General features: G+C 34.4%; 2 protein-coding genes across 6 annotated transcripts; one reads left to right on the top strand and one right to left on the bottom strand.

The window, feature by feature from the left end:
- Positions 1-411: 411 nt before the first annotated feature.
- Positions 412-4,707, top strand: LOC141711992 (uncharacterized). The gene is made up of 6 exons (XM_074514738.1): positions 412-568; positions 941-1,054; positions 1,940-2,149; positions 2,924-3,022; positions 3,368-3,481; positions 4,379-4,707. Exons 1-6 carry the CDS (start codon positions 499-501, stop codon positions 4,516-4,518), a joined length of 747 nt encoding a protein of 248 aa, XP_074370839.1. The 5' UTR covers positions 412-498; the 3' UTR covers positions 4,519-4,707.
- Positions 4,708-5,319: 612 nt separating this feature from the next.
- LOC141711991 (cyclin-dependent kinase A-1-like) lies at positions 5,320-10,040 on the bottom strand. Of its 5 annotated transcripts, none has more exons than XR_012571503.1 (10): positions 9,796-10,040; positions 8,954-9,099; positions 8,567-8,875; positions 8,314-8,481; positions 8,063-8,226; positions 7,908-7,989; positions 7,502-7,836; positions 7,135-7,361; positions 6,123-6,235; positions 5,320-5,621 (listed from the first exon to the last, which is right to left on the bottom strand). XR_012571503.1 is itself a non-coding variant. In XM_074514736.1 (8 exons), the coding sequence occupies exons 2-8, from the start codon at positions 9,095-9,097 to the stop codon at positions 7,181-7,183; spliced, it is 1,383 nt and encodes a 460-aa protein (XP_074370837.1). In that variant the 5' UTR covers positions 9,098-9,099; positions 9,796-10,040; the 3' UTR covers positions 6,551-7,180. The 5 variants fall into 5 exon arrangements, 2 of the variants coding, with proteins under 2 accessions (XP_074370837.1, XP_074370838.1); XR_012571501.1 differs by having other exon boundaries at positions 5,320-5,611; XR_012571502.1 differs by lacking the exon at positions 9,796-10,040 and having other exon boundaries at positions 5,320-5,611; positions 8,954-9,264.
- Between the last annotated feature and the right edge of the window lie 1,183 nt (positions 10,041-11,223).

Genomic DNA, 11,223 nt, shown 5'->3' with positions numbered 1-11,223 from the left:
TAAATTTTAAAAAACATTTGTGAAAATATATTATGCAATTTTATAAACATAATTGCAATATAATTTGCAACGTGAAATGCAGCCTATACAAGTTAAAACGGTTAGCGCAATTTAAAATAAATTCAACCTGTAAAATCATATTTTTACAAAAAAGAAATTTAAACAAAGTAGTTTTTCCTAATTTTTTTTCCGTGAAATTCCAAAAGATTTGAACCATAATATATGTTTTTTTGTTTTTTTTTTTCTGAAAGAAGTATAATACATGTTAGTATTTCAATCGTAAGTATGCATCCAAATTCATTTTAAGTATTTCAATCGTAAGTATGCATCCAAATTCATTTTTAAGAAAGAATTCCAATTAAGATTAACATAATCTTTCTATCTTTTTATTTTTTGTCGGGCTAATTAGGCCGAGCCCATTACCATGAGAGGTTTTCTTTCTTTTTTGTTTGTTTTTGCTAAATTATCAAGACAGGTTACGTCTCTCTCTCTCTCTCGATGGAGGAATCCATACAGAAGCTGCTTCGTATCAGAATTATGTCAAGGAGAACGCAAGTCCTCAAAGAAGGTACCCTCCTGAGAATATTAATATTCGTGCTCTAATTTATTTGTTTTTTAATCTGCAATTAAAAGTTTCTTTGGCGATTTTTTAATTAATGTAAATCTGTATAGTGGGGTTTATGCGAACCTTTTTTCAGTATATGGGTATAATCTTTAGCCTGTAATTAAGTTACTTTTTTTCATTGTACTTTTAATTGTTCATGTTCGAGCTTATGGTACTCTTGAGATTATTTGCTAGTGTATGAATATGACACTAGGACATTATAGCATAATAATTCTTTACACAAGTTTCTATGGAACTATTTAATCTACTTTATGCATCGTAATTGGCATTTCTGATCATGTCATATCCATTTTAGTGCTGTATTGTGATGTGCAGTAACTGCTGATTTTATCGCTGCTGCAAAGGGCATGCACCTCGAGGTCTCGGGTCCTTCCTGGATACCACCAAAGGTTGTGGATATTAAGACGAGATTAGCCCCAGGCCCTGATGGTATGTAGCTTGTTTTGATGAAATTACAACCTTTTGCCTTATTAAATGGTCTCTTTTTGAACTTTTGAGTACTGGGGGAACGACGGGGATGCGATTTGTGCAGTTAGAAAAGTGTTTGATCAGGGGTTTTCATTTGAAAAGCAAAGCTTGTATAGTTGTGGTAAACGTTGTGCGAGTTGAACAATTTAAGGTCCCAATATGTTATAAACTTGTATGCATACTCACATGCTGTAGATGTGTCTGACCCGCCTTAAAATTGTGATCTCAGCTTCATACTTGATCCTAAATTGGTTGCTGCAATATAGATGTGGCTGACCCCACATTAAAATGTGATCACAGTAACCCTTAAAGTTTGATAAATCAATAGCGAAGTGGTCTATCGACTGTGTTATTTGATACCCCCACGATGCAGTCATGTCTTACCATTTATAAGTTTTGATTGTTGATAGTTTCACCTGTTTTTTCCACATTTTTTTGATAGAAAAATTTCCGCAATTTTCATTGCTGGAGTACGCAAAGGTAGCAATGTCAAAGTTTAAGGGAACATCCTGCATTTTAAATTCTCCCTATAAATGAACTAGGTGGCTTGACTAGATTGTTTTTGCAGCCTGTAACCCTTAAATCTGTAACTTTATTAGCTTTTTCATGAATTAATGAACTTGCTGTTTGAGGTTCAAATCTTGGAGTCCTTGCTTGGGCATATGGGTAGGAAATACTGAAATTAAGCAGTGCTTGTAGTAGTGGAAAACTTGGGTTGCAGATCTTAGAATTCAAAATTTCTGTTACAAGACTAGCCACATTAGAAAAGCTTTAGGGTTGTAGTTTATATATTTTACTTGATCTGCATTATGTTCTCAAACTTATGTTTTATTTCACATTCTTCAGGAACTAACCTTCTTGGTAATTTTGAGTTACGTATTCACGAGAATCTCGTTGAAGTCTTCAGCTCCACTGAGTTGGTTGAGCAGATCATTTCTGGTTTTAATGTATGGGGAGTCGACTTTGAGGTTATAGGTGCTGGTGTAAGAGGCTGGAGCCGTGAGCAGGGACAAACTGGTGCGAGCTTTGGGTTAAGTCAGTCGCCTCAGGCCTCAGGTTGAAGTAATTTTTTTATGTAATTTTTTGGTTTGCGGGTATTTTATAGTGATGCTTAAGTTAAGTCTTGAAGAGATATTCACTATATTGGTTTTCTTTATTAAATTGGATAAATTAATTGTTCTATAATTTTCTATTTTGGATGTTAGTATTTACTGGGGGTTAAATGTAGTCAGTTGACGTGTAAACAATATCAATAGATAAATGATCAAAAAAATGTTTGAAGCACATAAATTGAAATATTAAAATTCATATAAGATTAATAGAGTAGAGAATAAGTTGCACTCAAATGTCGTTTTTTTGCAGTCTGATGGTTTTGTAATTTTGCCACTTTAATGAACGGTTTTTTAAAAAAAAACAATTGAAGGGCTTTAGACAATTTACTGTTACTTGATAAAAGGTAATATACATTTTTGTACGTACTGCATCAAACTTCTATCCAAATTTATTTTTAAGAAAGAATTCCAATTAAGATTAACAGAATCTTTCAATCTTAGTTTATAATTCTGAGTCACATTCTCGTTCTTAAAGATATGAGATACAACTGACCTATTTTTAATTCTTTTTCCAGTTACTGTTGTATTTATATTAAGTATTAACACATACGCTTTTGTTAAAATCCCTATTTTTTTCGACAATGGGCCCATTATCTTTCTTCTTCTTTTTTTCCCCAAAATCTTTTTCTTTTTCTTTTGTTAGACCAATGAGCCCATTATCAACAGAGGTTTTCTTTTTCTTTCTTTTTTGTTTGTTTTTACTAAATTATCAAGACAGGTTTCGATCTTACGTCTCTCTCTATCTCGATGGAGGAATCCAGACAGAAGCAGCTTCATATCAGAATTATCTCAAGGAGATTGCAAGCCCTCAAGAAAGGTACCCTCTTTAAGAATATTAATTGTGCTTCTGCGATTTTTTATTAATGTAAATCTGTATAGTAGGTTTATGCGAACTTTTTTTTCAGTACATTGGTATAATCTTTAGCCTGTAATTAAGTTACTTCTGTTTTCTTTATAGCGGCATTGTTCTTTTAATTGTTCATGTTCGAGCTTATGGTAGTCCCTTGAGATTATTTGCTAGTGTATGAATATGACACTAGGACATTATAGCATAATAGTTCTTTACACAAGTTTCTATGGAACTATTTAATCTACTTTATGCATCGTAATTGGCATTTATGATCATGTCATATCCATTTTAGTGCTGTATTGTGATGTGCAGTATCTGCTGATTTTGTCGCGGTTGCGAAGGGCATGCACCTCAAGGTCTCGGGTCCTTCCTGGATGCCACCAAAGGTTGTGGATATTAAGACGAGATTAGCCCCATGCTCCTATGGTATGTAGCTTGTTTTGATGAAATTACAACCTTTTGCTTATTAAATGGTCTCTTTTAGAACGTTTGAGTACTGGTGGAACGATGGGGATGTGATTTGTGCAGTTAGAAAAGTGTTTGATCAGGGTTTTTCATTTGAAAAGCAAAGCTTGTATAGTTGTGGTAAACGTTGTGCGAGTTGAACAATTTAAGGTCCCAATGTGTTATAAACTTGTATGCATACTCACATGCTGTACATGTGGCTGACCCGCCTTAAATTGTGATCTCGGTTTGATACTTGATCCTAAATTGGTTGCTGCAATATAGATGTGGCTGACCCCGCATTAAAATGTGATCACAGTAACCCTTAAGGTTTGAAAAATCAATAGCGAAGTGGTCTATCGACTTTGTTATTTGATACCCCGCTATGAAGGCATGTCTTCCCGTTTATAATTTATAATTGTTGATAGTTTCACCTGTTTTTTCCACATTTTTTTGATAGAAAAATTCCCGCATTTTTTTCACTGCTGGAGTACGCACAGATAACAATGTCAAAGTTTAAGAGAAATCTGCATCCTGCATTTTTAAAATCTCCCTATAAATGAACTAGGTGGATTTACCAGATTGTTTTAGCAACCTGTAATTTTAAAATGTAACTTTATTAGCTTTGTCATGAATTAATTAATTAACTTGCTGTTTGAGGTTCAAATCTTGGAGCCCTTGCTTTGGCATATGGGTAGGGAATACTGAAATTAAGCAGTGCTTGTAGGAGTAATGAAAAACTTGGGTTGCAGATCTTCGAATTCAAAATTTCTGTTACAAGACTATCCACGTTAGAAAAGTTTAGGGTTGTAGTTTATGTATTTTACTTGCTGATCTGCATTATGTTCTCAAACTTATGTTTGATGTTACACTGTTCAGGAACTAACCTTCGTGGCAATTTTAACCTATGTTTTCACGAGAATCTCGTTAAAGTCCTCAGCTCAACTGAGGTGGTTGAGCAGATCATTTCTGGTTTTAATGAATGGGATGTCAAGTTTGAGGTTATAGTTGGTGTATGAGGCTGGAGCTGTGAGCAGGGGCAAACTGGTGCGAGCTTGGGGTCAAGTCAGCCGCCTCAGGCCTCAGGCCGAAGTAATTTTATTATGTACTCTTGGTTTGCGGGTATTTTATAGTGATGCTTTAGGTCTTGAAGAGCTATTCACTATATTTGTTTTCTTTATTAATTGGATAAATTAATTTTTCTATAATGTGCTATTTTGGATGTTAGTATTTTACCGGAGGTACTTGGTTCAAAACGACATGTAGTGAGTTGACGAATTAAGATCAATAGATAAATTTTCAAAAAAAAAGTATTTGAAGCAAATCAATTATAATATTAAAATTCATATAAGATTAATAAAGTAAATAATAAGTTGCACTGCGTTGTCCTTTTTTTGGCAGTCTGATGTTTTTGTATTTTGCTACTTTGATGACCGATTTTTTTTTAAAAAAAATAAAAATTTGAAGGCCTTTAGACAATTTGCTGTTACTTTTCAAAAATTAGAGATAAATTATTAAAAAATTGATCAAAAATATTTATTTGATTTGACCGATTTTTAGTAAATCGTTGATAAAATATCCGAATTTTTAAAAATAGCCCAATAAATAACAAATTGGTAGTTTGATCGGATGAGCTAATAGGTCCGGAACTTGATCGAATTCCAAAATTTGTAAACTTTTATCGGTAATAAACAATTTTGTTGGTTTTTAAGATACTGTAGTTTTGACTTGTGAGATTATGAGATTAAATTATTGCTCTAATAATTGTATTGATATAGGAATCACAAAAATTAGGTCAATGTTTTTGTGGGACGTGAAGATGTGTTGTTAGCCGATGGAACAGAAAAGAGTCTGATATTGTTTGTCCATAGTCTTTCTCCACGCGTAATAATGTTCCACTTAAAATCAACTTAAGAGTAAATTTCATACAATGCTGCTGCTAAAACAACAAAGCTTAAAGTGCTTGCACAAAGTAAAAGTTATTACACTTTTCCATAGGTATTCATCCAGCAGCATGTCCTCCGATGCTCTTAGCCCAAGCCTCTTCCTTGAGTCTTGATAAAATCTTACTCACAATTCTTCTGGTTGATGTAAGTTCTTAATGTAGTGTCACTGTCACAGTCTTTCTTTCAGAATTCAATTAACATCTACTACTAAATATAATAATTAATATAATTATAGGGAATAGTTAAAGACAACAACATAAACTCTGAATAAGTTTGTTTGACATGTTCACATAACAATAATTTTGTTTTTGGCATGCACTGGGGTAGTTGCTGAATGTCGGTCTTCTTAAAGAAATACAATGCATTGATTGGTCTCATGTTATCATACTTCTTAAATTGGAGTAATTTCGATACAATGTGAGATCCATCTTGTATGATTATGCACTTTATTGAATACTTTGGTATGTTTTGATCTGAAAATTTGTGATGCTAACTATTTTTCCTTCTTCAAGATACACAAGAACATCGAGAATCCTTTAGCCATATCATGCTAGTGTGCTAAATGAAAGAAAAGAGGAAAATACAAGTTCAACAGATTTTATATTGGAATTGATTGTCAATGTAGTTGTGCAAGAATACAACTCAAGGTTGAACATATCTCATTTAGAATAACTAACCTCAAGCAAATAGGATTTTTGCCTTTGTATTCTCTTTTGTTGTAACTATCCCAGATTAGTAGTCACTAGTCCCACTTTGATGTTCCAGTCAAATATGGTGTCTTCAAAAGTATCTAGAAATGAAAACATGGAGTAATTAGTAGTAGCATATATGATATACCCATTCACCCTCCACAGTTCACACTCGACTTACACATACTATTATATCTGGCAGTTGATTATACACCACTTGCTGCTATCACTATTCTTCGAAACTGTATGTATTAATACTTGTTATGTTGAACTGATTGATCTCTGTGGAAGTCAATTACTGTATATGTTTAATCTACCTTTATATACATTCTACATGTATGTCATGCCAAAAGAGTAGAGAACATATTATATATCTATTGTACAGTAATTTCCTCTGGAAGTCTTTAAATATGGTTTGCAGAATCTAGAAGCTTTCCCCTTCCTAAGAAACACAAAGTTATGTTTTGTCTTTTAAATATGAGTGACCTGTATATTCCCTAGCGCACTGTACTATCAGTAGTTTTATAGAGACAGAAATCAGGCATCACTTATTAACATATTTCCTCTAACCATCAAACTATTATGCACAGTACATACACACACTTAACTAGAGGTGATGGAACTACTACCGCTATGGAATATTCTTAGACTAGTTACTGGCAAAGATTATTACAGGAGGGGGATCTGAAGTACAATCTTAACATATCATCTGGTTCTTTATTATTTTTGTTGCTCCCCCTCACACACAAACCACTTCATGCAACAAATGTATATTACTATTTTTCCTAAAAATGAATTTGAGGTTCCTATCTAGACTGGGGATTTAGACACTATATAGGAAATAAATGTAAATTTCTAATATATAAGCAGAACCAAAATAGATAGCTAAAGCTACTCATTTCTATAATAATTGTCTTCCTCAAGCATATATCAGCACAATCTTTCAACATTTATTTCAAAGACTATTTGTTATCGACAATAGCAATCAGAGAGAATATACAATGCCACATAAGCAAACCACAGGTCCACAGCAATTAGGGTCCTTGTTACATGACAGAAGTAATCTCCCAGGTGACACCATATGGATCCTTCACTTTCCCAACAACCAAACCACAACCTGATCTTTTCCCTATAGCATTTTCATCCACAGAAATAGCTCCAGCATTCAATGCCCTGTCAATAGCAGCTTCAAAGTCCTCAATCTCCAGGAGGAATGACATTCCAGTTCTGTTAATATAGAAGCAGTTGAGCAGGATTAATAATTTGAGATTACTAATTCAGTATTAGTCAGTCAATAAGGCCTTCCTAAGAAAAAATTACAAGATCCAGGAACTACTATCATATACTACCACGACAGGGGGGCTTACAAAGCCTCAGAAGGGTCATTGGAGATGAGAAAATTGGTTGCAGCAAGTTTTAATTCCGCACAAATGAGCGGGAGCTCTTGATCAGCCTTCCTTTTGGCATGCGTGTCACGGACCTCTTCAGCTCCAAACACCGACTTATAGAAATGTATGGCTTCAGCAACTTTAGAAGCCTCCACCAATATCAGAGGCTTGAATGCACAGAATGACCCCTTTTCCTTCAGATATGGATGGTTTAAAGCTTCTTCAGCGGTGATCCTCTTAAATGGATCAATTACAAGCATTTTCTTGAGCAGATCATCACCCAATACATCAAGGCTTGGTACAATTTGAGATACCTAAAGGTTCTATGTCATCTTAGACTTAATCCAAAATGAAACTTAAATTTAAGTATTTTTCAGAGATTTACCTCAGGGTATTGATACAAATCATCTTTTGGGAAGTTCGGCAAATTGCACATCCAACTTTGAGGGCTTGGTGCGCCAATTTTTCTACCATAAAACATAATTAGTAAGTATAAAGTGAACACACTTTGCTGGAAAATTGTATAGACTGATACAATACCTAAATATTTGATGTATTATATCAAACTCAGAATCCGGGCCAAATAGACCCTCACCCTCCATCATTTCAGCGAATATGCAACCTACAGCCCACATGTCAATCGCCTTGCCGTATACATCACATCCCAAATGGATCTCTGGAGCTCGAAAAGGGACAGTAGTAACCTGCAAAAAAGAAAAAAAAACTAATGTCATATAAACTTTATAATGTAACAAATATACATGTGTGTATTCAAAGAATTCTATAATTACCGCAGGAGATAAATCTGTGTCATCAAAACACCTAATCACCGATCCAAAATCAGCAACTTTTAGATTTTTCTCACTCCCTATCATTATATTTTCGGGCTTTAAATCGCGATGTATCAAGCCTTTCTTGTGTATGAAGTCCACAGCCGACAAAAGTTCTCTGAGCCATGCCTATATAACATATAATTGTGCAACCAGGTTAGCCCAATTAGAGTGTGATGCTATGGATATCATACATTAAAAACTTTCCACTAACCTTGGTAATTTCAACAGGTTGCTTCCCATATAGTTGTAAAAAGATATTTAAATCCTGCCCAGCATGCTCCATTATCAAGTATATTAAATTTCCATGTGAAAATACTTCCTCCAACTTGACAATGTTAGAGTGTTTAACATCTGATAATGTTGTAATTTCTCTTGCCATATCTAGAGTCAATTGATTCTTATGCATATCTATAGCTTTCATAGCATATTTTGCATTATTATCACGTGTAATAACTTCATACACTGTTGCCTTGCTCCCAGATCCAATAACATCAGAAGTGGAATAGTATCCCAGTGCATCCTATAGCAAAACGTTAAGTAAAAAAAATGGAAAGATGCAATTGTAGATGTGTGTGTGATTTGTTAATACAAAACTTACAATGCCTTCTTCTTTTGTATAAGCATTCTGAACCTTTATATCATCAATTTTCTCATTCATTTTGGAGATTAAATCTCGTATTTCGATCAACTCACCAATTACAATCAATTTTAATCCCTTGATTTCATTCAAAACATCTTCCATTTCTGCACTAATTAATCCACTAATTAATTACGATAATAATAACAATGAAATCTTCCGTTTCTGCAGTAATCAATCCACTAATTAATCAAAATGAAATCTATAAAAAATCAAACACAATACGTTTTAAATCAATTACAATCTCAACATCAACATCAATTAGACAAAATTTTGTAACACATACACAATCTCAATTAATCAAAAGATATTTAATAATCTAATCGAGATGCATATAATCAAACACGATATATATATAATCGATTCTAACCTCAGACATCAATCGACCAAAATTTTAATCTATATATACTCTCCACACAATATCAATCAAACAAAACGAATCTAATTATCTATCGAGATATATATACAATCGAACACGAGACGTAAAAAAAATCAATTACAATCTAAGCATCAAGCAACCAAAATTTCATACGATCTAATCCACTAACAGGTAATCTATATATACAATATCATTCAAACAAAACAAATCTACTAACTCGACTTATATAGAATCAAACAAGATATATACGAAATCAATTTCAGTCAATCAAGATTCCGTACCGATCAATCTAATTTAATACAATCACTGACAAGTATTCTTTATATCGCAAATCAATTTCGAAGCAAATCTACTAATTACTCGAATTATATAGAATCAAACAAGCTATATACAAAATCAATTTCAGTCAATCAAAATTTCGTACCGATAAATCTAATTCAATACAATCATTGACAGTATTCTTTAGATCGCAAATCAATTTCGGAGAATCGGAGTTAGATGCTACCCATGGAAAAGATGAAAGCCTTGACAGTTGAGATAGGAGAGATGAGAGTAAGAAAGAGAGAACAGAGAGGAGAGATGAGAGTTAGAGAGAGAGAGAGTGTGTGGGGAGAGAGAAAACAGAGCGGCAAGTGGAGAGGGAGCAAAACGTATGTTCTAAAATTGGCGCTTGTTTTTGTTTTCGAATTTTCAACGAAAATGGTTTGGTTCATGGCGTTTGTATTCGGCACGGCTGTTCACGAACCGAGTCGAGTCGAGTTTTGATCGAACCGAGTCGAGCTTTATTTTATTTTTATTTTTTTTCTGACGAACCGAGCCGAGCCGAGTTTTCCTATCGAACATAAAATCGTGTTCGAGTTCGAGCTCGTTAACTAACGAGCCGAACACGAGTTTGTTCGCGAACAAAAACGAACCGAACCGAGCCGAATAGTAACCGAGCAGCTCGTTAATGTTTCTAAAAAAAACAACCTTTATCGGCTCAGCCCAACTGTTTTAGGCCCAGCCCAATTACCTAAATCTCATAAGCGTCCATTCTCTCCCCTTTTTTTTAACTGAATTCTCTTTTACTCTCTTTATTCCCCTTTCATATCTTCTAAATCCCTAAATCCCTAAATCCTAATCTCTTGTCTGTTCGGTTTCTTTTTATGATTTTAATTATGAGTTTTGCATGTATATTGTATGGTGAGTTTTGTATGTGTAAAGGATTTGATTTTGGTTTGTTGTGAGAAATGGAATCCTCGGCGAAACTACAGATTGATTTGTCGGCGACTAAGAATGCGATTGTGTCAGAGGTGGAGGATTTTGAGGAGAATGAGAGGTTTTTGAGAGGGATTAAAGAGAGGTTTAACACGGAGGGAGAACGAGGAAGGTTTTTGGAAAGATTGGGAGCCGATTAAGGCGTTTAAGCTAAGTTGAGGGAGTTTGAGCAGAAGAATTCGTCATATGAACTTTTCGGAGGGTTTAGAAAGAATGAATTTGTTGATCTGGAGGTTGGGAAAATAAGGCTGAATTTTGTATGTATGTATTTGTGTGTATAATTCTTATTAAAATATTCTGAAAATATTGCCTTCTTTTCGAGTTTTAACGAGCCGAACTCGAGTCGAGCGAGTTCGAGCCGAACTCGAGTCGAGCCCGAGCCGAACATATAAAAGCTCGGCTCGAGCTCGTTTTTGTTAACGAACACATCTTTGTGTTCGAGCTCGAGCTCGAGTTATTAACGAACCGAGCTGAACGAGCTCTTATCGAGCCGAACTCGAGCTTGTTCACGAACAGCTCTGTTCGTGAACAAACCTAGTATTCAGTATTACTGTTCACCATCTTGGCCTGTTTCGGCATTTCGGTCTTAGTTTTG

The sequence above is a fragment of the Apium graveolens genome, chromosome 3, assembly GCF_009905375.1.
Source record: "Apium graveolens cultivar Ventura chromosome 3, ASM990537v1, whole genome shotgun sequence".
Classification (NCBI taxonomy): Eukaryota; Viridiplantae; Streptophyta; class Magnoliopsida; order Apiales; family Apiaceae; genus Apium; species Apium graveolens.
This window is presented reverse-complemented; position numbering and strand designations above follow the sequence as displayed.

What these genes read in the sequence shown, in the direction of transcription:
- LOC141711992 (XM_074514738.1), top strand. Translation starts at nt 499, where the DNA reads ATGGAGGAATCCATACAGAAGCTGCTTCGTATCAGAATTATGTCAAGG. An exon ending in ATTAGCCCCAGGCCCTGATG is followed by an intron (nt 1,055 to 1,939) that starts GTATGTAGCTTG and finishes CACATTCTTCAG; the next exon opens with GAACTAACCTTCTTGGTAAT. An exon ending in TCAGTCGCCTCAGGCCTCAG is followed by an intron (nt 2,150 to 2,923) that starts GTTGAAGTAATT and finishes TTATCAAGACAG; the next exon opens with GTTTCGATCTTACGTCTCTC.
- LOC141711991 (XM_074514736.1), bottom strand. Translation starts at nt 9,097, where the DNA reads ATGGAAGATGTTTTGAATGAAATCAAGGGATTAAAATTGATTGTAATT. An exon ending in AACCTGTTGAAATTACCAAG is followed by an intron (nt 8,482 to 8,566) that starts GTTAGTGGAAAG and finishes TATGTTATATAG; the next exon opens with GCATGGCTCAGAGAACTTTT. An exon ending in ATAATACATCAAATATTTAG is followed by an intron (nt 7,990 to 8,062) that starts GTATTGTATCAG and finishes GTTTTATGGTAG; the next exon opens with AAAAATTGGCGCACCAAGCC.